At 49.2% G+C, this 25,916-nt stretch overlaps 1 protein-coding gene across 5 annotated transcripts; it reads right to left on the reverse strand.

Moving 5' to 3' along the window:
* On the reverse strand, positions 1–25,891 carry SCAMP3 (secretory carrier membrane protein 3). Of its 5 annotated transcripts, none has more exons than XR_014558641.1 (10): positions 25,746–25,891; positions 19,085–19,162; positions 16,781–16,912; positions 13,779–13,899; positions 12,121–12,249; positions 10,297–10,456; positions 8,577–8,678; positions 3,840–3,957; positions 1,730–2,323; positions 1–310 (listed from the first exon to the last, which is right to left on the reverse strand). XR_014558641.1 is itself a non-coding variant. In XM_083716004.1 (10 exons), the coding sequence occupies exons 1-9, from the start codon at positions 25,800–25,802 to the stop codon at positions 2,177–2,179; spliced, it is 1,047 nt and encodes a 348-aa protein (XP_083572130.1). In that variant the 5' UTR covers positions 25,803–25,891; the 3' UTR covers positions 1–310; positions 2,173–2,176. The 5 variants fall into 5 exon arrangements, 3 of the variants coding, with proteins under 3 accessions (XP_083572130.1, XP_083572131.1, XP_083572129.1); XR_014558642.1 differs by having other exon boundaries at positions 16,781–16,915; XM_083716004.1 differs by having other exon boundaries at positions 2,173–2,323; positions 16,781–16,915.
* Between the last annotated feature and the right edge of the window lie 25 nt (positions 25,892–25,916).

Below are 25,916 nucleotides of genomic sequence, written 5' to 3' on the forward strand. Positions count from 1 at the left end.
GAGTTAAAATGTAGTTTATTCCTTAAATAAAGTTCCGTTAAGTCATCTTGCATTTGGCACAGCAAAATAAATAATAAAAAAGTCGGGGTGGAGGAAGAACCACGCACGCACGGACAAGAAAGTCCAACATGGGGGGAGAGGAAGGGCATCGAGTGAGTCAGGGAAACATTGGCTACGCGGCACAGACCCGGTAATTTCAGACGCAGGGAAAAGGAGAAGGGCGGTCGGCCTTCGGGGGGTCAAACAAACGGAATGAGCCACGGAAGAGAGGATCGAAAGCCTCTGGGCTGAGATCTGGAACCGGCAGGAGCTGAGAGAAAGAGAGACAGAAAGAGCACAGGTGTGAAACCGAGACCAGGGGGAGAAGAATCGGCAGGCTCTCTTTGCTCTTCAGAGCATCCCAGGCCACAAAAAGCAGGCCTTCGAGGCACAGGGAGAAGAAGGGGACCTGGCCGGGCCTCAGACCCCCAACCCTGTTTCCTTTCCTTAAGCCATGGTTCAGGAGAATAAGGCGAGCGCAGATGGGGACGGAAAGAAGGAATAGACCGTTTTAAGCAGAATTTGGATAGTGGGGTGCAGGCTCCCCCCTCAGATCTGGAGGCAGAGAAGGAACAGGGAGTGCTGGGAAACCTCTAAAAGGGTGCCAAACCCAAAACAGATACCTATTTATATCAGTCCCTCACCCCCACTTTAAAAAATGAAGACTCACAATATCAAAGACAAGGCAGGGCTGTAATGGATGAAAAACCTAGGGAGAGTTGTGGTACAAAGATTTGGGGCACAGAGCTCCCCACCCACAGGCCATGTGAGGAAAGCAGGAGGCATGGAGATGAAATTCTGTGGCATCACCCGCAAGGGTTCAGCTCAACGACGATGACAAGGGGCGGGGAAATAACCCAGTACTGTTCTATTTACTAAAATAAAACAGATGTAGGCCAACACCACCCTCCAGTGGCCAGCACCGGCAAGAAAAAGCCCTATAAAACTTGGTGGAGGAGAAAGCCTAGAAAGGGAGCGCAGCAGAAGCAATGGCTGCTCTGAGAGCAGCAGTTAGCTAATAAAGAGGGCACAGCAGAAAAAGCCCAGCGCCTCTTCTCCCACAGACCGACCCACACACACAGGCCCCCAATCTGCACTATATACATTTTACATTTGTGTCATACCGCTTTAAGCAGCTACTTTGGCTTCCCCCAAGGAATCCTGGGAGCTGTAGTTTGTTAAGCGTACCAAGAGCTGCTAGGACACATTAGAGGACTACAATTCCCAGAGTTCCCTGGGAAGAGGGACCGATCGCTAAACCCCTCTAGTAGTAACTGTGTGAGGGGAAAGAAGGCCTGCTAACAGGTCTCGGCGCTGTTGACAGACTAGTTTACCAGGATCCTTTGGGGGGAAGCCGTGACTGTTTATAAAGCGGTGTGATCCTGCTTTAAATGCATAGTGCAGAGGGGGCCGCAAACACACACAAGCAAGGGTCCAGGAAGCACCCCTCTGCACCAAACAGGAGGAGGAGGACCCCTTATCCTGCCAGTGCAGTTCTCCCTGCTCTGTTTTCCACCAGCAGGGAAGATGTTTGAGGCATCAAAGCCCCTTGCCATTTAAGGGGGGCAACCAATCAGGAAGCAAGGGAGGCAGAGAGAATTGTGGGAGATGCGAGGATCCGGCAGCCCATGGTTGCAGCTCAAAGGAAGAAATTTGGGAAACTTGGGGAAGTGCCCCTGCCTCACCCCACCTGGGCTAAGCTGAAGGAGGGGTGGGGGCACGTGAAGAGGCTTCAGCAGTTGAAGAGTCGCTCCTAGCAAGGCCTCCATCCTCCACGCAGCCTTGGGAGAAAAGGCAGAGAGGTCCCCTGCTGCAATCTCCGGCGCCGAGGCGAAGAGGTTCAAAACTTCTCGCAGAACGGTTGCGGTTGCAGGAGATGAGGCGCAGGTGCCGATTCCATGCTGGGAGGTGGTGCGGTGGGGGTGGGAGTGAAAGGACAGGGGGGCGGGCAGGGAGAGCACAGCCTTCTAAAATCAGCACACATAGGAAGGACTTCCGACGAGGGAGAGAAGGAGAGAGAAAGTGCAACTCGGCTTGTCGGTCGAAGCTGCCCCCGCCCTGGTTGGGAAGGGGGCCGGAAGAGGAAGAGCAGCGGCAGATTTCTAACACATGCGCGTGCACACACACACGCACGCCTTTACGAAGGCCGGAAAGCGTTGCTCGCCGCCCCGGTCGCTGCGCTGGCGGCCGCCGTGCGCACCGCTTGGTTGGAGAAGACGCCGGCGGCAAACTCCTCCTGGGCTTTCTGGAAGCTGGCGCCTGTGCGGCGGTAGAGAGAGTGGATCTGTGGGGAGAGACAGACCGGAGATGGTTGTTCAGAGTGCTGGCTGTGTTATATAAAAGCCCTAGATCAGGCATAGGCAAAACTCCAGGTGTTTGGGACTACAATTCCCATCATCCCTAGCTAACAGGGACACGGGTGGCGCTGTGGGTTAAACCACAGAGTCTAGGACTTGCCAATCAGAAGGTCGGCGGTTCAAATCCCCGTGGCGGGGTGAGCTCCCTGCTCCTGCCAACCTAGCAGTTCGAAAGCACGTCAAAGAGCAAGTAGATAAGTAGGTACCGCTCTGGCGGGAAGGTAAACGGCATTTCCGTGCGTTGTTCTGGTTCGCCAGAAGCGGCTTAGTCATGCTGGCCACATGACCGGGAAGCTGTACTCCGGCTCCCTCGGCCAATAAAGCGAGATGAGCACCGCAACCCCAGAGTCGGTCTCGACTAGACCTAATGGTCAGGGGTCCCTTTACCTTTACCTAGCTAGCAGGACCAGGGGTCAGGGATGATGGGAATTGTAGTCCCAAACATCTGAAGGGTCGGAGTTTGCTTGTGCCTGCCCTAGATGGTGTCAGCCAGGTGACGGACGTTAACTCCCTCCATGCCACCAGAAGGTTGGTGGTTCGAGCCCACCCACAGATGGCTGCGGACAGGATCCCCGCATTCCAGGGGGTTGGACTAGATGTCCCTCAGGGTCCCTTTCCAACTCTACCATTCTACCTGCACAGGTGCTAAGATCCTCAGGTGAGCACTATTTATTGAATTTATATACTGCCCTATAAGCCACAAAATACATAATAAAAACAGCAACCCAATAGGCCCCTCCCCACAGATCAACCAAAGGCCTGGTTAAAAAGAAACGTTTTTGCCTGGTGCCTAAAGGTGTATAATGAAGGCAAACCTCTCTGTGGAGAGCATTCCACAGACGGGGAGCCACTGCAGAGAAGGCCCCGTTCTCGTGTTGCCACCCTCTGGACCTCTCGAGGAGGAGGCACACAAAGAAGGGCCTGAGATGATGATCTCAGGGTCCAGCTAGGTTCGTATGGAAAGAGGCGGTCCTTGAGGTATTGGTGTCCTGTAATTTGGTGCAAATGTGGCCACAAAACCACAAGAAATCTATGGCCAGTTGCCACATAAGGAAGGAAGGAAGGAAGGAAGGAAGGAAGGAAGGAAGGAAGGAAGGAAGGAAGGAAGGAAGGAAGGAAGGAAGATGTGCTACCATAGTGATTAAGGTTTTAAATGATAATTTTAGGTTCTATGTTAATGACTAAGTTTTAATTTATATATTTTTAAACTGTTGCTATATCTGTATTGTCCCTGTTATACCTAATTGCAAATTCAAATGTACCCCTATCGTGTTTTATGACTCCCTTGATATTGTATGTGGGCTGGACCTGGGCTGTGACCGAAATAATAAATTCATTCAAGGAAGGAGGGAAGGAAGGAAGGAAGGAAGGAGAGAGAGAGAGAGAGAGGGGGGGGGAGGGAAACAGACTGGGAGCTCAGCAACCTTCAGCTGCCATACTCACCCTCTTCAGCATGATGATGCCAAGTCCGGCGACAACCGTGAAGAGTGTGGCCACCAGCATCATGAGAATGGCCACCCCAGTGTTCAGCTTCAGCGCTGTGAGGCTGACGATCCAACCACTGCAGTTGAGAGGGGGGGAGGGAGAAGGATCAGCGCCCGTGAGCAAGGGGGCAGCAATTGATAACTGTGAGCAACCCAGGAATTTTAGGCATAAGGAAAATCTCCCCTAAAAGCAGCCACAAAGCGTAATTATTATTTATATCCCTGGATTCCCCCCCCCCCCACAAAGCAACTTGCAAACCATTTTAAAAACAAAGAAGAGGAGTTTAAAGATGGCCAGTCACCATCTCTTAGCCTAACCCTACCTCACAGGGTCGTTGTGAGGATGAAACAGGGAGGAGGAGGAGGAGGACCACATATACTACATTGAGATCCTTGGAAGATAGAGGTGGTATACAAATGCAATCAATCAATCAATCAATCAGTCAATCATTTTTTGTTGTTTTTTTTGTTTTTTATAAATAATCCAGCAGACATTTTAATTGAATTCCAGTTTTACAGTTTGGACCGATTTTTGCTTTTGTTGTATTGCGTTCCTTGTACATTGCTTAAGAGAATTCTGCAATTAAGCAGTACAGTAGTACCTTGTGTTCCCAACGCTTCAGGTTACATACGCTTCAGGTTACAGACTCTGCTAACCCAGAAATAGTAAAAGGTAAAGGGACCCCTGACCATTAGGTCCAGTTGTGACCGACTCGAGGGAGCCGGTGTACAGCTTCTGGGTCATGTGGACTAAGCCGCTTCACGCGAACCAGAGCAGCGCACGGAAACGCCGTTTACCTTCCCGCCGGAGCGGTACCTATTTATCTACTTGCACTTTGATGTGCTTTCGAACTGCTAGGTTGGCAGGACCAGGGACCGAGCAACAGGAGCTCACCCCGTCGCGGGGATTCAAACCGCTGACCTTCTGATCAGCAAGCCCTAGGCTCTGTGGTTAAGAACTTTGCTTCAGGATGAGAACAGAAATCGTGCAGCAGCAGCAGGAGGCCCCATTAGCTAAAGTGGTACCTCAGGTTAAGAACAGACCTCCGGAACGAATTAAGTACTTAACCCGAGGTACCACTGTGTATGAAATGTCTAAATAAATAAAAACCGCCCCAGGAAAGCATGGACTGCTTCCGTTCCACGAATTCTGCTTGGTTGGCACATTTTTAACACTTTCCCCGCAAAGGCCTCAGACGGCTGATTTGCTAAACGTCCCTTCAAAGATCAGTGCTGCCTTTGCATATACTTAAGAGCTTGAAACAGTCCCTCACGTGTTTTCCCTATTGTACGCATTATTAAAGTGTTAGAGAACGCGAAATTCATCCCCTTAGGAGCCAGTTTCCTGGTCCATCCCTAAAGACACTATTGAACTCCTTCCTTGAGAGGCTGTAATCTATTACCTATTATGAAACAAGGTGGCAATAGATCAGAGGGGTGTAACTTATATTACACCCACTGAGACAGTTAGCTCCTAATTTGTCACCTTCGCTCTTTGAAGGCTGTTGTATGTTTTTTTCTCTGTTTTCTAATCGTCTGCAAATCTTCCATGGTCAGTTGACTGTAATTATACATTTGATTGATTGAGCAACTCCACTCCCTGCCTCACCCAATATATATTCACTCCCCGTTCAAGTCAGAATTATGGTGCCTAGAGTTTTCCTCAGCCCTTGCTGCTGGGCTGCTGTTCCCCAAATCCATCAGGGTCCCCCCACCCACATTTCATTCTTATGCAAAGCTTGGGGTTCCCAAATACCCGAAAGCAGTGCTATTTTTCTAGAAAAAGAGGTGCCGGAACTGACCATAAACACTTTCCCTCATCCCCTCAGAATGGCAATGGCGTCCAATGGCTGGAACAGAGTTCCGGAAAGTTCCGGCTTAAAAAACCCCCACCCTGTCTGAAAAGCCGCCTCCTTCCCTACAGACCCCCTTGGGTGTTAAGATCAGCAAAAGGGATCCTCTTGGTTCTTCCACTGCCCTCAGAAGCTTGGGTGGTGGAGGCGGCCCAGGAGAGAGCCTTCTCTGTGGCAGATGGGGCGGACCATGATAATATGGCCGCCCTGCATGAGGCCAACATTTGACGCCCTCCTCACAGCCCTCGTGGCACCGGCTTAAAGCGGGGCTTTGGGAAGGAGTCGCGTGGCTCTAGCAGCGTCCTAGAGTCCCCGTAACTCAGGGGTCAGCAAACTTTTTCAGCAGGGGGCCGGTCCATTGACCCTCAGACCTTGTGGGGGGCCGGACTATATTTTGGAAAGGGGAAAAAATGAACAAAATTCCTATGCCCCACAAATATCCCAGAGATGCATTTTAAATAAAAGCACACATTCTACTCATGTAAAAACACGCTGATTCCCGGACCGTCCACGGGCTGGATTTAGAAGGTGATTGGGCCGGATCCGGCCCCTGTGCCTTAGTTTGCCTACCCATGCTTTAGATCAGGGGTCAGCAAACTTTTTCAGCAGGGGGCCGGGTCCACTGACCCTCAGACCTTGTGGGTGGCCAGACTATATTTTGGAAAGGAAAAGAAATGAACAAATTCCTATGCCCCACAAATAACCCAGAGATGCATTTTAAATAAAAGCACACATTCTACTCATGTAAAAACACACTGATTCCCGGACCGTCCGTGGGCCGGATTTAGAAGGCGAATGGGCCAGATCTGGCCCCCGGGCCTTAGTTTGCCTATTTATGCCATAACTCCTTCCCAAAGCCCAGAAAATGCTTGTCCGGTTTTGGGAAGGAGACAGGACTCTGTCAGGGCCCTCGTGCCTCCTTCCCGAAGCTGGCTCAACCAGGCTTTGAGAAGGTGCCCCTTCTGAGATGACAGAAAGACAAGGAAGGGGCCTGTATGAGAGGCCGGTCAGAGTGGGTCTTCTCAGGGTGGGAGGCTGAGGAAAGGGAAGCTCTCCCAGATGGGAGAATTCAGCTCTCTGTATGTGTGAAGATTAAGATAAAATGGTAACCGAGGGCCACACAGATATATTTATAATTTTGCGTTATACAGCTGTACTTTGGTTGTCAAACGCCTTGGTACTGGGACGGTTTGACTCCCAAACTCCGCAAACCCGTCCAGAAGCGAGTATTCCAGTTTGCGAATGTTTTTCGGAAGCCAAATGTCTGACGCAGCTTCCTATTGAGTGCAGCCAATTGGAAGCTGCGCCTTGGTTTTTGAAATGTTTCGGGAGTCAAACGGACTCCCAGAACGGATTAAGTTTGACAACCGAGATACGGCTGTCTGAGGATCATATGAGGATTATGTATATTTCTTTTCCTCTTTGGTGTTTTTTTTTTTCGGTTTGATATATTGTTTTCTCTTATTCTTTTTAGCTTAGTTTGAATTTCATGGTATATTCAGTTGAAAACCTTTAATAAATTTGATTTTTTTTAAAAGAGAGAAGGCTCCCTCCTTGGCTGTGGGCGAACCTGTGGCCCTGCCCTTTAGCTGTGAAGTTCCTTCCCCGCAGAGACGCAATCCAGTACCTTCATTATACAGCTTTCCGCGATTGCTGAAGGTGTGCCTCCTTTATATCCCTGGACTTTTTGTTGGAAAAACGCCCCCGGGAAGGGTGCCAACTTCCCAAGGCACCAGGGCTTCTCTCCGGTGGTCACTCTCTGGCTGAAATCCTCCCTCAGTCCAGAGAGACCGGTAGTAAGCGACCCCTCCATCCTGAGAAGAGCACACTAATCTTCTGGCATCCCATCACAGAAGAAAGAAACAGTCCGTAGTCTACTCACTACTTTATTAAGACTGTATAAGCAGCTCTTACAAGCAGGGGCGCCGACTTATAAAAAATATTGGGGGGGCCCCATACCGGGGTCCTCGCCACAAGATCCTGGCTGCGGGGCGCAATTCGGGAGGGCTCGGCTGGCCGGGCCCAGGCCCGCGGGGCTCCTCCGCGCTCCCCTCCCCTGGCCGGGCGGCCCCTGCAAAGGCTGCGGGTTCCGCTGCACCTCCGTCTCTCTTTCCACTGGTAGCGAGAGCGGGTGGGAGGAGGCCACCCGGGAGCCGGAACCGGGCACCAAATAAGGAGAGCGGGGCGGGCCTGGATCCTGGCCTTGTTTGCCGCTTCCCCTCGGCCGGCGGCCCAGCCAAACCCGCGGCGGCGGCGAGGTGATGCCCGCGCAGGGGGGCGCCCACCCCTCGGCCCCCGCCCGGCGCTGCCGCCCCAGCACCTGCCCGCTCCTCCAAGGGGCCTCCTCTCCCTCCCGCCTCTTCGCAGCAGTAATATAATTTTCTTAAATTATTGGGGGGCGGAGCCCCCCCAAACAAATTTTTGAGGGGGCTCGGGCCCCCTCAGGCCCCATGGAGTCGGCGCCTATGCTTACAAGCATGACTGCTCTCCTGAGCAACAAACACAAGAGTCTCCGACTCGACTCACACTTTGACTCAGAAGTGAATGTAACTCTCCGGTTACAAGAGAACTGGCAGAGACTTCCTGTCTCACGCTCAGAGACATCACATGTCAGCAATCTAGCTGCTCTTCGCAGCTGGTGAGATATAAAATCCCAACACTTTTGACGCCACAGATATATATTTCTAGGATCCGCCTTATTTCTGTGACCGCCAGTTGATTTAAACTGTTTTCAACCTAAGTGTTTCAATTGTTTTAGCTTGCCCTGGGACCTCAGGGCAGGTAATAAATTAAAGTCACAAGACTGCAGGCCACAGAGACAGCGAAGAACAGGGTCGCCTTACCTGAACCCCCAGCCTGGGATGCCAATGGCCTGGAGAACGTACACCACATCTTGCGCGAAGAAAATGAAGAAGAAGACGAAGAAGTTGAAAGAGCTGTCACTCCTGAAAGAGGAGGAGAGAAAGGAAGAGTTAGGACCCTATTGCTGTAACTGGGCTGTGTCTGTTTATAATATTTAGATACAGTGGTGCCCCACAAGACGAACGCCTCGCAAAACGAAAAACTCGCAAGACGAAAGAGTTTTTCGTTTTTGAGTCGTTCCGCAAGACGAATTTCCCTATGGGCTTGCTTCGCAAGAAGAAAGCCCATAGGGAAATCTCCGGGGACCTCTTTTAAATGCTGGCGGTGGGGAGCAAAGCCTTTCGCCCCCCTCCGGCCTTCAGAAGAGGTCCAGGAAGGCTGGCGGGGGCCGAAAGGCTTTGCTCCCCACCGCCAGCATTTTAAAAGTGGTCTGGGATAGCAGGGAATTGCGCTGCGCTTTCCCACTATCCCGGACTGCTTTTAAAATGCTGGCCGTCGGGAGCAAAGACTTTCGCCCACCGCCAGCCTTCAGAAGAGGTCCTGGACCTCTTCTGAAGGCCGGCGGGGGGCGAAAGTCTTTGCTCCCCCCCGCCCGCCTGCCTTCCCGGGATAGTGGAGAACCGCAGCTTTTGATTTTCAATGCATTCCTATGGGAAACCGTGCTTCGCAACACGAAAAACTCGCAAGAAGAAAAAACTTGCAGAACGAATTAATTTCGTCTTGCGAGGCACCACTGTACTGCTGTTCCATTGAAATAAATGTCAGAGTGGTTCACAATAGTCATACATAAAACCAGACCAGTAAAAAACTCTATCCATATAAAACTCTCAAGAATGGGGAATTGGTGACCCTTCAAATGTTGCTGAGCAGGGGTGCCATGTGCCCCCCTTTTCCAGGACACATCCTCTTTTACAGGGGTAAAAATTCTGTCCGGGTGGATTTTTTAAATATCTGCCAAATTGTCTCTGGCTATGACTTTTGGATGATACATTGACATAACTGGTGGTTGAAGACTTGCTTTTTTCTTTTCTCCTGCCTCCCCTCAGCAACAGATCACAGCTTCTATAGCCTACATATAGTAAAGGTAAAGGGACCCCTGACCATTAGGACCAGTCGCGGTCAACTCTTGGGTTGTGACGCTCATCACGCTTTATTGGCCGAGGGAGCCGGCGTACAGCTTCCAGGTCATGTGGCCAGCATGACTAAGCCGCTTCTGGCGAACCAGAGCAGCGCACGGAAATGCCGTTTACCTTCCCGCTGGAGCGGTACCTATTTATCTACTTGCACTTTGAGGTGCTTTCGAACTGCCAGGTTGGCAGGAGCAGGGACCGGCAACGGGATCTCACCCCGTCGCAGGGATTCGAACCGCCGACATTCTGATCGGCAAGTCCTAGGCTCTGTGGTTTAACCCACAGCGCCACCCGCGTCCCTTCAACATACAGTAGAGCTATTTAAAAATGAGAGTCGTCGTAGCATCCTCATTTTTGCTCTTCAAAATGTGGCGTTCCCCTCACTAGGCTGCCTGCGACTGAAGGGAGTTGTGAGCCCAGTTTACATTCAGGTGGGCCCAAAGGTTCCCTCATTCCTTAGGCAGCGGAAACCAATTCCCAAAATATCCCTTCCCAATTTGCCTGCCGTCAAGTTACCCCGCTCCATGGCAACATCGGGCCTCGCAGCCGCACGCCCATTTCCCCACCGTACCTGAAGGCCTTGTACATGGGCCGATACCAGCAGAGGAAGGAGCACGGCGTGAAAATCAAGGCCCAGAGGATTGAGAGGCCAAAGCCTGAGCCGCCCCCAGAATCCACGCAGAAAAAGGCCAGGGAAGCCAGGAAGTTGAAGAAGAGAGTCACAATGCCGGCTGTGGGGACAAGAAAGGGGGCGTGGGTTAGCTGATCTCGAGGAATTGGGGGGGGGGGAGAGGGGCAAAGGTGGCCCCCACAAACTGCAGCCACGGGGTGGGGGGCAAAAGCTAAAGCCCTCCCTCGGGACGCAACTGTGACCCCTCTCTCTGCCCTGTACAGAGTTAAGACTAATCATTCTTTTTAATTCAGCTGTGCAATCTCCTCTCAAAGGCTGCTCGTTTATTTATTTGTGGCTTGGGTTCGTTTACTGTCCTGCATTTCTCCCACAGTGCAGAATCCAAGGCAGCACAGAGAATAAATTTGAAAAGATACAACAACAAAAAACCCCCACAATAAATATATTTTAAAAAAACAAATCAGTACCCCTATTCAGTGAAAACACCCAAAAGTGTTTAAAAGCACGCACACGCGCGCACACACACACACACACACACACACACACAATGATATGGCTTGTGTTTCCTAGTTGCTGTATTTTTCACTCTATAAGACGCACCAGACCATAAGACGCACCTAGTTTTTGGAGGAGGAAAACAAGAAAAAAAATATTCTGAATCTCAGAAGCCAGAACAACAAGAGGGATCGCTGCGCAGTGAAAGCAGCGTTCCCTCTTGCTGTTCTGGCTTCTGGGATAGCTGCGCAGCCGGCATTCGCTCCATAAGACGCACATACATTTCCCCTTACTTTTTAGGAGGGAAAAAGTGAGTCTCATAGAGCAAAAAATACGGTAATTTGTACTTATGCCGTGAGTGTGTGTGTGCAAGCTTGCAGGGCACACAGAACGCTTCTTCAGGTGGCTGTTTGTTTCCTGTTTTGAAGCTGCAAAGTAACTAAAGCATGTGAGGAGGATCCCCATTGACACAGTGGCCTTAGGCTAGTTCATCTACGTTCTCCCTGCACTGTCAGAGGCAGCATGCTTCTGAATGAACAGTTGCCACGAACCTCAAGTGGGGAGAGTTGTTTGTTTGTTTTTAATATGATTTTTATTAATTTCTTTTTTAACACAATATTTCAGCATACCAATAACAAAACAAATAAACTCTTTGCTCTACTGAGCTCGTGACTTCCCTCCATCCTTTCAACCGGTTTTTACTCTTCAAATCTTTGTGTCGTACTTTATATCCTCTACTTCAGACCTTTATATCCTTATGATCAACTCTGTCTCAATGGTCTATAAAGTTTTGAGATCTACAGTTGTTGTTTGCCCTCAGGTCCCCTTCCTGGGCTGTCCCTAAACACCTGGCTGGCCGCTGTGAGAAAGAGGACGCTGAAGAAGAAGAAGAGGAGTTTGGATTTGATATCCCGCTTTATCACTACCCGAAGGAGTCTCAAAGCGGCTAACATTCTCCTTTCCCTTCCTCCCCCACAACAAACACTCTGTGAGGTGAGTGGGGCTGAGAGACTTCAGAGAAGTGTGACTGGCCCAAGGTCACCCAGCAGCTGCATGTGGAGGAGCGGGGAATCAAACCCGGTTCACCAGATTACGAGTCCACCGCTCTTAACCACACTGGCTCAACTGGAACAGTGATGGGCCTTTGGTTTGATCCAGCAGGATTAAGACCACATCTGCTCTAAATTCTCCCTGTGGCTGCTGGGGACTCAACCTTCTGCCTGCAAGACATGGACTCCTCTGCCGCTGTGCTGTGCTTCAAGGACTTACCCATCCACAGGTAGTACATGGTCGTCACCGTTTTCTGTGATTCCACGGGAATCTCCACAGGGATATCCTGATAGAAACACGGCTTCACCGGACAGAAGGAAGGCAACGGAGGCCAGTTGTTCTGATGGGCTGCAAATCCAAAAGCAGAAAAACAAGCGTGAGGCAAGTGGAAAATTCAGGGTCCTTTCACGATACTCACAGCCAAGCCCCCTCAAAGATTATGCAATAATACTCTAATAATACACCGCAACGATCCATGCAGATCTCCACCATGCAGATCAACTAGATCTACTATTTTCTGGGAGGAAATGATTTGGAGTGCTCCAATACCTTTTTTTTCAGAGTAACTTACAGTATTTTTCCATTTATAAGACTAGGGTTTTTTTCCTTCAAAAACTAAGCTTAAAAATTGGGGTCGTCTTATACGTGGATAGTGATGTGGCTGGAAAGGCGATTGAGCCGAAGATTGTCAGCGGCGTTTTGGCGGGTGATTTGTTGTTGCGGCAAGTTCCACAGGCTATTGGCTGCTGCGGCAATTGGGCAGGCGATTGCCGTTTGTTGCCGTTGAGCGTTCAGACGATTGGTCGCTCCGTCGATGTGCGCGCCATCGGCTGTCTTGGTTCCACGAAAAAGTAGACTTTTCCATTGTACAGTCATACCTCATGTTATGTCCGCTTCATGTTACGTTTTTTCAGGTTACGTCCCGGAAGTACCGGAAAGGGTTACTTCCTGGTTTCGCCGCTCGCGCATGCACGCAAAATGATGTCACGTGCATGCGCAGAAGCGGCGAATCGCAACTTGTGCGTGCGCAGACGCGCCGCTACAGGTTGCGCTCTTTTCATGTTGCAAACGGGCCTCCGGAATGGATCCTGTTCGCAACCAGGGGTACCACTGTACGTAACAGAACTCGCATGTCGTTCTCTTGAAACTGAAGCACCTTGTGGTTTCGGTGTTCCTAAACACTTCGCTTTGCAGCTGTCAGGGAACTGCCATCGGAGCCAGAGGCAGAGGGAAGGCTCCAGAGGGATGCCGGAGAGGGTCCCAGTAGGGTGAGAGGCAGCCCATCTGCTGGGGAAGGAAATGTAACACCAGTGGAGAAGGGGGGCAGATGGGGGAATCGGAGAGGAGGCTCCAGGACTCCTCGCCGGAGACCAGCGGGGAGAGCACGGGTCCTCCGCTGCCCAAACCCTCCCTGCGCAGAAGACTTCCACGCAGGGAGAGTAGGAGAAGACTTGGCGTCAAAGAACTTCTTTGCTGGAAGAAGTTCAAGAAACGCCCACTGACGGATTCTGCCAGCGATTGAGACAGCCACGGGTGAGAAGCTGTCCAGACAGAAAGGGTTCACCCAGGTAATCTAGCCAGGAGTGGCAGCAACTTACTCACGGGCAACCCCTAGAACCATTACAGCAGCCTACAAAACAACCTCCTCTTTTTTCTCCAGAGTGATGCCTGGAGGCTGAGTCCCCTCCTTTCACTCTGACGGGCTTCAACCGGAGCGTGTGGCTAAAAAGCTCCCCTTTCGCCCTGATTAGGCAACTCTGCAATAGACCCTGCGGCAGGAAACAGTCGTGGTCTTTGGCACCGCCTCCCCGCGGCCCCAGATCACTACACCCCCAGAGTGAGGTCAGGGTTTTTCTTACTGCCAGGGTGGGCTATACCTGCTCCGCCACTCAGAGCAGCGTTCTGCAGTTCCCGCTCCCGCCGGTCCAGCTCCTCAGCTTTGCGGTTCAGCTCCTCTTGCCGTTTCAACAGCTCCGCCGTGGCTGCCGCAGTCGACTCCTGGGGGGAAAGCAGGAGAAAAATCAGCAGGAATGAAAGAGGAGGGACATTCCTTCCCCATGTATAGGAATATGCTCAAAGCAGCTCACAATTGATACGTAAAATGCATATCAATACAGTGGTAGCTTGGTTCTCAAACACCTTGGTACTCAAACAACTTGGAACCCAAACACTGCAAACCTGGAAGTCTTCTGGCTTGTGAACCTTTTTGGAAGCCGAATGTGCTCTGCTTTGAGTGTTACACTTCCAATTTGAGTGCCACACTTCCGTTTTGAGTGGTTACACTGAGGTCTGTCTGTTTTTGCTATTTATTTTGCCTTTTTGTTTTTGCAGCTCTTTTTGTTTTGTTTTTGTGACTGTGTGGAACCTAGTTCTGCTACTGACTGACTGACTGATTGATTGATTGATTGCAGTACATTGTTTATTGCTTTCATTTTATGGATCAATGGTCTTGTTAGATAGTACAATTCATGTTAAACTGATGTTTTAGGGGTTGTTTTTAAAAGTCTGGAACTGATTAATCCGTTTTGCATTACTTTCTATGGGAAAGTGCACCTTGGTTTTGGAACGCTTTGGTTTTGGAACGGGCTTCCGGAACGGATTAAGTTTGAGAACCAAGGTACCACTGTACATCACTACTAAATTATTTTAAAACACAAACACTCCAGCCAATAACCCAATTTGGTTCTATGAACATTCAAAAGCAAACATATCAATGGTATCACTGAGAGGGAACGGACTTCTGGAACGGATTAAGTTTGAGAACCAAGGTCCCACTCTAACTGCAGAGTATCCACGCACAGAAAGACAGTCTTGTTTAACAGCCCTGGAAAAAGAGCCTTAAACTATTGCTCCAAAGGGAAAATGAGAAAACTATCCCTACCTACATACATGAAGATTATTATGATGGCATAGTTTTCTTTGTAGGTGTGTGGTTTTTTTTTTCCATTTTTGGTTTCTGTTTGTTTTGCTTTGTTTTTTGTTTGTTTTTGGATTTTATGTTTGTAATTTTTGCTGTAATTTTGCATTGAAAATAAATACATAAATAAAGGAGAAAACTATTTCTGCCTGTAGTACATCAGAAGGTTTCTAATCGGCCGAAGCAGGTGCACTGTAACCCATCAATGGAAACGGTGTGCTGTTTTTTTTCAGGGAAGTGGTTTGGGAGTGTCACAGGGAGAGTGGTCTGATATCTCTCAGAGTTAACTCACACTCGTTGAGTCTTCTGAGAAGTGAAAGTAACTGGGTTTCTTTTTCCCCGCTCGTTCATTTCCTTTTTTCTTTACAGTTTGTAAAAGCAGCCTTCTGCTTGACGTAAACGAAGTTTGCCAGCGAATCGGAGAACCATCACTCCGGTTAAGAAAGCCTCGGCCGGCACAACATCACATAATCACAGAAAGTGGCAATGGCCTCAGAAAGCAGCATTATAAGAATACCAGTTTCATTTTTTTAAATAACCCACACAATGCCAAGTCGCTAGTCCTGAAGATTGGCTTGAAGGAATACAAGCTGAAAAGAGCAGATGAGAAGCATTCTTGAGGAATCAAAGAGTGCAAAGTTTCACCACCATTTCTTCATTTATTATCATTGTTGTTGTTGTTATTTCTATACCACCCTTCATCAAAGATCACGGGGCAGTTTACTATATAAAAACGCAAAAATACATAATACATAGTAACAAAACAAAGCAAAAATACCCCCACACACTGTTTAAAAGGCCATAGATTGTTTAAAGGCCTGAGAGAAGAGGAATTCTTTTGCCTGACACTTAAAAATATATAATGAAGGCACCAGGCAAACCTCCCTGGGGAGAGCATTCTACAAACATGGGGCCACCACAGAAAAGGCCCTTTTTTTTTTTTTTTGTTTTATTGATTTTAATTCGTTTTGCTACATCAAACATTAAAACAAACGAAAGAAACATACATAACACATACACACAAAAAAGAAATACATAAAAAAGAGAAATAATAATAAAGAAAACAAAAGAAAAAAAATCTCCTAACATAAGATACCAACAAATTAGGTTACATTTACTAAATAACACACAACACTAATTGACTTCCCTTCATCTCGGTTTCAGAATATATATGATTTTTTATCTGCAGTTTCTTTTCCTTAGAAAACTCTTTACATCACAAGTGTTACGTCACACCTACTGTGATTTTTAGATTTTTTACCTCTGTTTCCATGTATGTCATAAATTTATTCCATTCTTTGTTAAACTTTATGTCTTTTTGATTTCTTATTTTCTGTGCCATTTTTGCCAATTCTAAATAATCAAATAGTTTGGATTGCCACTCATTTATAGTTGGGATTTTTGATGTTTTCCAATTCTGCGCTATTAGAGTTCTAGCAGCCACTGTCGCGTACTGAAAGAGTGTTTGATCTTCCTAGAAAAGCCCCTTTTGCGTGTTGCCCCCCTCCAGACCTCTCATGGAGGAAGAACACAAATAATGGCCTCAGATGACTAACGGAGAGTGCATGTCGGTCCATACTTAACCTGAAACTGTTCTTAACCTGAAGCACCACTTTAGCTAATGGGGCCTCCTGCTGCTGCCGCCGCGCCACCGGAGAACGATTTCTGTTCTCATCCTGAAGCAAAGTTCTTAACCTGAAGCACTATTTCTGGATTAGCAGAGTGTGTAACCTAAAGCGTATGTAACCCGAGCTAGAACTGTATTTAAATTCCTCTTTTGTTACTTCCATCACAAAAGCAATGCCACGAGGAAACAAACCGATTCGTCTGAACTCATGCAGAAAACAGCAGCTGTTTTGGAGGATTTAAGAAACGGAAAAAAGAACGTAAAATAAAAAGCGACCATCCTGGATTTATAGTCTCGAACCCAGGAGCGTTTAAACGCAGGCGCTTCCCCCTTACCTGAGTGCCATAGGAGCCGTAATTCTTGGGCTCGGTGGGGCTTGGCTTCTTGGCGGGCTGCAAGGCAGGAGCTGGCGGTGCCGCAAGGGGGGCTGGTGAAGCCGAGGGAGGGGCAGCGTACGGAGGGGGCAGCTGCTGCTGCAGAGGGGAGAACGTAAAAACATAAGATTGCTGGATCAGGCCAACGACCCACTGAGCCCAGCATCCTGTTCTTCCCGCGGCCAACCAGATGCCCCAAGAGAAAACTCTCAGGCAGGATTCGAACACAAGACCGCTTTCCCTGCCTGCGGTTCCCAGCAACTAGGATTCAAATGCATTCCTGCCTCCAACTGTTGAGGCAGAGAATAGCCGCCATGGCTAGTTAGGCTACTGGCAGCCTTCCCCTCATCCTCATCCTCTTTTTTTTAAAAAAAATATTTATTAAAAATTTTAAATACAAATGCAAAAATAATAAACAATATAACATGTATCATAACATAGTTTCATAGCTTCTTTGGACTCCCTCACGTCTCCCGCTCCCACTTACATCATTGTAGATTTTTACCAGCAATTTATCATCTTGTTTGCGTTCTTATGTCCCGCTCTTTTAAATATAATATAATAATTCTCCAAAAGATTTATATTTTCCTCAATCTCACTTATCATCCTAATTCCATCTAATTTAGTGGTGCTCAATTATTTGTGATCTAGCATCCTTCTTAACATTCAACCAAATTACAATATTTTTGTAAATAAATCTTAAATTTCTTCCAGTCTTCTTCAACCTTCTCCTCTCCCAGGTCTCGGTTCATCCTCTTTTATTTTATTTTATTTTTATTGGAAATGTTATTTACAACATACCGTATTTTTCACCCTATAGGACGCACTTTTCCCCCTCCAAAAATGAGGGGGAAATCTGGGTGCGTCCTATGGGGCGAATGCAGGCTTTCGCTGAAGCGTGGAGAGCGAGAGGGGTCGGTGCGCACCGACCCCTCTCGCTCTCTAAGCTTCAGGAAGACATCCGCAGCCTAGGCAGTTCCCGCAGGGCTGTCTAGGCTGCGGATAGCAGCCTGCTTCCCGGAGTGCAGGCGCCCTGAAAGCAGAGCACCCGGCGCTTCGGGAACACATCCGCAGCCTAGGCAGCCCTGAGGGAGTTCCCCGCAGGGCTCCCCACGCTGCGGATAGCAGCCTGCCGCCCGGCGCACGGGGCACCCTGAAGCAGAGCGCCCGCGCGCCGGACAGACACCCGCAGCGTGGGGAGCCCTGCAGGAGTTCCCCACAGGGTTCCCCACTATGCAGATAGCAGCCTGCCGCCCGGCACACAGGGCACCCTGAAGCAGAGCGCCCCTCGCGCCGGGCAGACATCAGCCAGCCCCACAAGCTCGGGGGACAGCAGGCAGGCGCAGCGCCGCCACCCCGCTGTTCCTCGACCTGGTTCGGTTTCCCCGACCTGCTTTTGGGGGGGGAAATAAAGGGGGGAAATTTCCTTTATTCCCCCCGCAAAAAACTAGGTGCGTCCTATGGGACAGAGCGTCCTATGGGACGAAAAATATGGTAAATAACATAAACACCCCACACCCCCCAAATACAGAAATCCACCCTCATTAAACATGAACATAACATACAATGAGCATAACGTACAACAATACAAACAACCAAATAAAAGACTTCCTTTATCCTGTATCTGGCCTTACTTACTTACTTATAAGCTGTTTCCTTTATGAATAATTATTAAGATTTTTCTAATTATAACTTAAATATCCACAAAGTCTCCTGCAGGCATTAATCGAAACAAGTCCAGGTATGTATTTTAAGGCACCATTTTGTGAAGTAGTCGCTGCATTTCCCCCATGCTTTTTGAAACTCTTGTCTAGTGTGGTCTCTAATTGCCTCTGTTAATCTAGCCAGTTCAATATCCTCTAACAGTTTGTCTTGCCATTCCATTTTTTTTGGGGGGGGGGGGCACAGTTTCTTTTTTCCAGTTTTTAGCAATTAGCTAAAAACTGCCTCATCCTCTTTCAAAGCCATCCAAGACGGCGGCCATCACAGTTTCCTGTGGCAGGGAGTTCCATAGTTTAACATGCTTCTGGGCTCCCTACATGCTGCCCTGACGGCCTCGAAAGAACCCCGGCCACCATGCGCCCGTGTAAGGAGAGACACGGCAATTTCTCTCACAGGCACACCAGTTCTAGAGCGTTTCCCCTCAGCACCCCATACGCCGAGTGCAATCTCATCCCAGCAGCAAACTGGGCCTCGGAGACTTTCCCTCACCCTGTAAAAAGAAGCAACAGCGAAACTGGTGTAATAAAAGAATAGCCCTCCTACCGCTGTGTTGTCAAAAGGGTTGTAGACATCCAAGGTGGCGTAATCCGACGTCGGCCTGTGCTGTACAATGGCGGGGTCCTGAGAAGACAAAAGAAGTTGTGTTTAGATTCGAGAACTGGTGTAGGTGTTGAAGTCAGAGGCAGTGACTGATATGATAGATTAGCCATCCCTGACTTTGGATCCCCAGATATTGGTAGACTACAATTCCCATAATCCCTGGTCACTGCGCCATGATGGGAATTGTAGTCCAACAACACCCGAAGTTGGGAAATGGCTCTCAGTGGCTCCTAATCTTAATAATAATAATACTACAGTGGTACCTCAGGTTATGGTACCTTCGGAGTTACGAACGAGGCAAAGACTTCTGGGTTTCGCCATGCGTACATGCGCAGAAGTGCTCTATTGCGCCGTGCGCACGCGCAGAAGCAGTACCTCTGGATATGGATTTTGGGGGGCAAGTACTGATCCCCAGGATGAATTAAGTTTGTATCCAGAGGGTCCACTGTAATAACTTATTTATACCCTGCCCATCTAGCTGGGTTTCTCCAGCCACTCTGGGCAGCTTCCAGCAAAATATTAAAATACAGTAATTCATCAAATATTAAAAGCTTCCCTAAACAGGGCTGCCTTCAGATGTCTTCTAAAAGTCAGATAGTTGTTTATTTCCTTGACATCTGATGGGAGGGTATTCCACAGGGCAGGTGCCACCACCGAGAAGGCCCTCTGCCTGGTTCCCTGTAACATGGCTTCTCGCAGTGAGGGAACCGCCAGAAGGCCCTCAGCTCTGGACCTTAGTGTCCGGGCAGAATGATGGGGGTGGAGACGCTCCTTCAGGTGTACTGGACCGAGGCTGTTTAGGGCACCAACACTTTGAATTGTGCTCGGAAACACACTGGGAGCCAATGTAGGTCTTTCAGGACCGGTGTAATATGCTCTCGGTGGCCGCTCCCAGTCAGCAGTCTGGCTGCCGCATCTAAGACAACAGGCCTCTGAACGGCAGTTACTGGGGAACCCAAACTGGGAATACTATGCACCTCCAGATGGTGGAGACGTCAGGCGTCATCCTGGCACCCAGGCATCTTCACTCGGTCGCAGGTGGCCAATAGCCAGGTGCAAAATGCAGGGCTCGCAGTTTAGTGTCCCCCTCCCAGCTGAGCAGCACAAACAAGCTGTGTTATCCCTGCTCACGAGGAAGTGGGGTGAAAGTGTCTCAGCTCCCACGGGGCCAATGCAGCTTCTTGTTTCAACATCATGGTGTACAGTGGTACCTCGTGTTACAGAGGTTATAGACGCTTCAGGTTACAGACTCCGCTAACCCAGAAATAGTACCTCGGGTTAAGAACTTTGCTTCAGGATGAGAACAGAAATCACGCAGCGGCGGCGTAAGGCCCCATTAGCTAAAGCGGTACCTCAGGTTAAGAACAGTTTCAGGTTAAGAACGGGCCTCCGGGACAAATTAAGTACTTAACCCGAGGTACCACTATATCTCCAGATAGCGATGTTTGGCTGGTGATACATCATGGTGGTGGTGTTTTTTTCTTTATTATTATTATTATTATTATTCCGCCAGATTGCTAGTCAGCACCGTTTATGGTTAGAACTAGTGACTAGTAGCCGCTGGAAAAGTTATCCTCTGCAAATTTGTCGAATCTTCTCATGCTTCGTGGCACAACTCCGCTGGATGCAAAGGTGGTGAAAGGGAGCCATATTGTGCCCTGCCAATTCAACAAAGGGGAAGGGGGTGGGGGAATGCTTTGAATGTGCGGCATGGCTAGCACCCCTTGATCGCCTGAGATCATCCCACGAAACCACCTGACCTCTGCGCAGTTAAGTTGTATTCATCTAGCAGTACCTACATGAATCAAAGGTTTTGGTGTCAGTTCTCTGAAAGGCTTTTTCCTGTTGAAAGCAGAGAGGCACCTGCAATTCTGCAGAAAACATTTCTGAATTTCATAATCTTAAACGTTTGTGATGTTTTAAGGATTCCCTTGTACGCTGCCTTCGTATGTTTCTGTGAGTTGGTGGTTTGCAACAACTTTTAGGAACAAAAATACGCATCCCTTTCAGTCCTAATATCTTTTTGCTGTTCGCTGTGATAGCATCTGAATGGAGCCCCCATCTTCTGGGGAAGTCTACCTCCAAATACTCTGTTTGCTGGGAGGGCGGAGAAGGGAGGGTGTGCTCTCCCCCCCCCCCCCGACTCTGCTCGTCGGCTTTCTGGAAGCTTCCGGCCAGCTGTTATTGGAAACAGGATGTTGAAGCAGATGGTCTTTGGGGTCTGATTTCGCAAAGCAGGCCCTGTGTTTTAATCGCTTATATGCTGGCCAGTCGCTGTTATTGTAACTCTGCACACAAAAAAACCTTGTGGGAAAGGAGTGTTGAAATGGAGAGCTCTAAAGCTACATGTTTTGATTTGAAGCTTGCCTTCGGAGCCTGTCTGAAGCGGGTGGCTCAGCTCTCGCATGGCTTCCTGAGATGGGCAGGATGTGGAGGAGAATGCTCGAACTCTCTGCCTCTGTCAACAGCGTCGCCAGATTGAGCCTAATGGTTCGTCTAAGTCCAACATCCTATTCTCACAGAGGCCAACCAGTGGAACAGACACCCCTTCATTGGAGGTTTGTAGACAGAGCTTGGCTGGCCATCTTGCAGGGATCCTTTAGCTGTGATTCCTTGCATTGAAGGACTACAGCAGTGTTTTTCAACCTTTTTTGGGCAAAGGCACACTTGTTTCATGAAAAAAATCACGAGGCACACCACCATTAGAAAATGTTAAAAAAATTAACTCTGTGCCTATATTGACTATATATAAAGTAATTCTCTTGAACAGGAATCAAATAAACACAAAGAAAGTATTTTATAATTACTTTATTATGAAATAGTAAGTAAACAGAAATATGAAAAATTATAAAATACTTTATTTTTAAATCTTTCGAATTTTTCAATTTTTCCCATGGCACACCAGGCAACATCTCGCAGCACACTAGTGTGCCGCGGAACAGTGGTTGAAAAACACTGGACTAGAGTGTGATGGCCTGGGACTTGGGCTCGGACTCAGAACCAGAGGAGACTCAAGTCTGCACCAGATCCTTTGCCTCAGGCATCATCTGAACCAAGTCTGAGGCCTGATCCTGAAGAGTCCCAGTCTGCACAGGTTCCCCTGCAACAAGCACCAGCTGGGCTGAGTCAGGGGCCTGAGCCTGCCCTGGCTCCAGATGTGGGGTTACCTCATCGCCTCCAGCTGGGCCATCACTTACAGCTGCTCCGGTTGGGTCAGGGGAGGCTGAGGCGGCCTCTGGGTCTAGTATTCCACCAACATCTCCTGAGCTGCAGAGATTGAGGTCTGAGAGAAGGAGAGACCTGAGTACTCGCAGGAGGAGTGCTCGCCTTCGGGCGAGACAGGGAGGTGAGTCGCCGGGGGGTCAGGACCGGCCGATACCCCGACAAAGATAAAAGGCTGTCGGACCCCGCCCCAGGTTGCGGGAGCAACGTTGCTGTGTGATTGAGCCTGCCTGAGATCCTGTACTTGTCCTTGCCTGGTTTCCTGCCTCGTGTCCCACCTTGGCCCTGTCGGACTGACTCCTAGCAGAACCTTCGGATTCTGGACTGGTCCTGAACCGTGTTTCACGAGTTACCCCCAGGCCCAGCACACAGAAGTCCCTCGAGGCCTCTTCCCAATTCTATGATTCTACAACCAGTTGCCTTCTGGGACAAATACTAGCAGGACCTTAGTGCAGTAGACCTCTGCTAGTGCGCAGTGTTCAAAATGAGCCAGGCACATTTTGCACCAAGCTATTGGCCACTTGTGACCAAGTGAGGCTGTCTGGGGGCCAGGAGGGGGCCTGACATCTCCACCATCTGGGCATCATTGGATCTGGGCTGTTTCCACACACTAATAACCCATCCTGAAAAATTCTGTCAGTTATATTTTTTCCTGCACAACTGGAAAGCATTTCTGGAACCAAAATGCTTTTTTTCTGTGCCAGCCTGGGCAGGAACAGCGAATGGCATTCCAGTGAGTTGTTGTCGCTGGTCTTCACTTAGCCCACCCGGCTGCCCTGATCACGGTTGTGAAAAATATCCTGGCATTATGAATGGCTCTTGTCGCCATTAAGAAAAAGAGGTCGAGATAAGCCAATATACATGTGGACTGTCCCTGGGTCAAGTGACTTTTCTTCTTTCAGTTCTCTAAGCTCTTAACTGAGCTCAAAGTTGCCATCTGAACTGGCCAGATGTTTAACTGAGAATCAATCACAGTCAGTCCATTATTTGAAAAATAAGACTTGAGAGCCGTCTTGCCCCAAAATGGCAACTAGACCTTCTGCTTTGGTGACTGTACCCTTGGTTTAAGGAGCCATTTGGCGCTTAGCTTACAGTGGTACCTCGGGTTAAGTACTTAATTCGTTCCGGAGGTCCGTTCTTAACCTGAAACTGTTCTTAACCCGAATACCACTTTAGCTCATGGGGCCTCCTGCTGCCGCCAGAGCACGATTTCTGTTCGCATCCTGAAGCAAAGTACTTAACCCGAGGTACTATTTCTGGGTTAGCGGAGTCTGTAACCTGAAGCATCTGTAACCTGAAGCGTATGTAACCCAAGGTACCACTATATATATCTGAATTTCTAACACTGGACAAGAGTACCTCTGAGCACCCACAGATAGCACCCACACAGAGGCTTAATGATGATGATGATTAATAATAATAATGATAATTTATACCCCGCCCATCTGGCTGGGTTCCCCCAGCCCCTCTGGGTGGCTTCCAACAAAATGTAAAAAATACAATAAAACATAAGACATTAAAAACTTCCCTAAAGAAAAAGGCTTCTGGAAAGCAAGACCTCTAAGCCCTGTTCACAGCTCTCTCTTTTGACCAAAGGATAAATATTGACCCAGGCAGTTACTCATTGCCTATGAAGGCTAGGCAACCCATTTTGCTTAGAAAAGTTGGGTTGGGCCCAAAGAACAGTAGAAGGGACAGGAAGACAACGTGCAAGATGACCAACGTCTCAGAAATATTTCCCAGTCAGGAGAAGACACTATTTGACAATAAAAAACGACCACGCTTGAAAAGATAGTCAACAACAGGCCTACAGCTCTGAAGGGACCACGTGCTTGGGGTCTCATATGATAAAACCCCAAGGTTAATAACCTTATCGAGTTGACAATAGTTTACCCCACCTCAGAACCTAGTTATATCTAGGAGAGATAAGTGACGCAGTGGACCAGGCCAAACCTTAAGAGTTTCACAGCCGTGGAGTTGAAAGGCGGAAGAGGCAATTAGAATGAAGCCAAGCGGCCAATTATCCAAAGAGATCTGGGCTGGGCGAGCAACTAGGTTTATTTAATCCATAGATAGGACAGAATGCAGCAATTCTCAGGAGGTGGAGATAAACGAAGGCACCACGGGAAATACCATTTGAAGAGTATGTGTAAAGCCCCTCAGTTATTCTAGGGCTCGGGTGGCTCCGTAACAGGCAGCCTCCAATTATTCCTGAGGATTTTAAATTTATTTTTAAGGCAGGGCAGGCACAAACACTGCAGCGTTCGAGAATAGTATGGTTGACTAAACAGAGATGGGGACAGCAAATCCAGCCAGATCAATTGTTTCTTACCCCAACTGATGAGACGGGAGTGGCGAGAGAGGCCCTCATTCCACCAATAAAGAGTAATTTAAAAAATTAAGCCTGCCCTACAGGCTCGGCTACAAAGGATCCATTGACCACCAGATTCAAAGCAGCAGCAAACGACGACAACAATTGACTGGCATCTCGCTCTTGCTCTGCCAACAGTCGCCAGGAGGAAGAGTCGCTTCTGAAGGGTCGGGATGGGGGAAGCAGCAGACAGTGGTTCCTAGGAGCCAACTCCTAGGGGCCCGAGGTCCCTGACGCCTCTCCCCAATAAAATGTTTGAGGGGGCGAGGCCACCTGCTCCCCGCCCAAGTTGATGGGCATTGCCATTCAAATAGTATGCGTGTGCCGCGTCTTGGGATCGATTATGTGGGGAGGGGCTTACCTGCCCTTCCAATATTATATTCAAGTTGGTTTATTATAAGGGGGGGGGGACAATGGTTGGGGATGGCACAGAGACCAGCACCCCACAATCACAGTACAGTGGTACCTCGGGTTAAGTACTTAATTCGTTCTGGAGGTCTGTTCTTAACCTGAAATTGTTCTTAACCTGAAGCACCACTTTAGCTAATGGGGCCTCCTGCTGCCGCTGCACCGCCAGAGCATGATTTCTGTTCTCAACCTGAAGCCAAGTTCTTAACCCAAGGTACTATTTCTGGGTTAGTGGAGTCTGTAACCTGAAGCGTATGTAACCCGAGGTACCATTGTACCAGGGGCAAAAGCAAACCCAAAACGGAGAGCCAAGCAGGCGCCCGACTTACTCCCAACTTCGGACTTACCACGGGAGGGTAGTGGGAGGTGAAAACCCCTCTGCTCACCCCCCCCGAGGGACTGGGGGAAGGTAAGCTACGAGGACCCCCCCCCCACCTCAAGACAACGGGCAGGGGGTCAACGAGATCAACGCCCCAGGGGAAATCCTGCTCTCCGAGTCCCCGGTCCGTATCCTGGTACAGAGCCCCTTTTACCCCGGAATGGGCATCACCACCCCGGGGGAGGGGAGGAGAAGCCGCGCCCCCCCCCCCCCGCCAGACGCACCTGGAAGGGATTCCCCGTCTCCCCCTCGAAGGGGTTTCCCCCGCCGTTCAGGGCCATGCCTGCCTGTCCTGCCCTCCCTCCGCCGAGCGTTCGACTGCGTCGCCTCGCCTGCGAAGCTCAATGCCCATTGGCTGCCGAGGTTCTGCGCGTCACCCGCAGAGAGGGAGGGGA

The sequence above is a fragment of the Podarcis gaigeae genome, assembly GCF_964106915.1.
Source record: "Podarcis gaigeae genome assembly, chromosome: 16".
NCBI lineage: Eukaryota > Metazoa > Chordata > Lepidosauria > Squamata > Lacertidae > Podarcis > Podarcis gaigeae.

Coding starts and splice junctions, on each gene's coding strand:
- SCAMP3 (XM_083716004.1), bottom strand. CDS start 25,802: ATGGCCCTGAACGGCGGGGGAAACCCCTTCGAGGGGGAGACGGGGAAT. Junction 16,916..19,084: donor ACCCTTTTGACAACACAGCG/GTAGGAGGGCTA, acceptor CCTCTGCAGCAG/CAGCTGCCCCCTCCGTACGC. Junction 2,324..3,839: donor GCATCATCATGCTGAAGAGG/GTGAGTATGGCA, acceptor CTCTCCCCACAG/ATCCACTCTCTCTACCGCCG.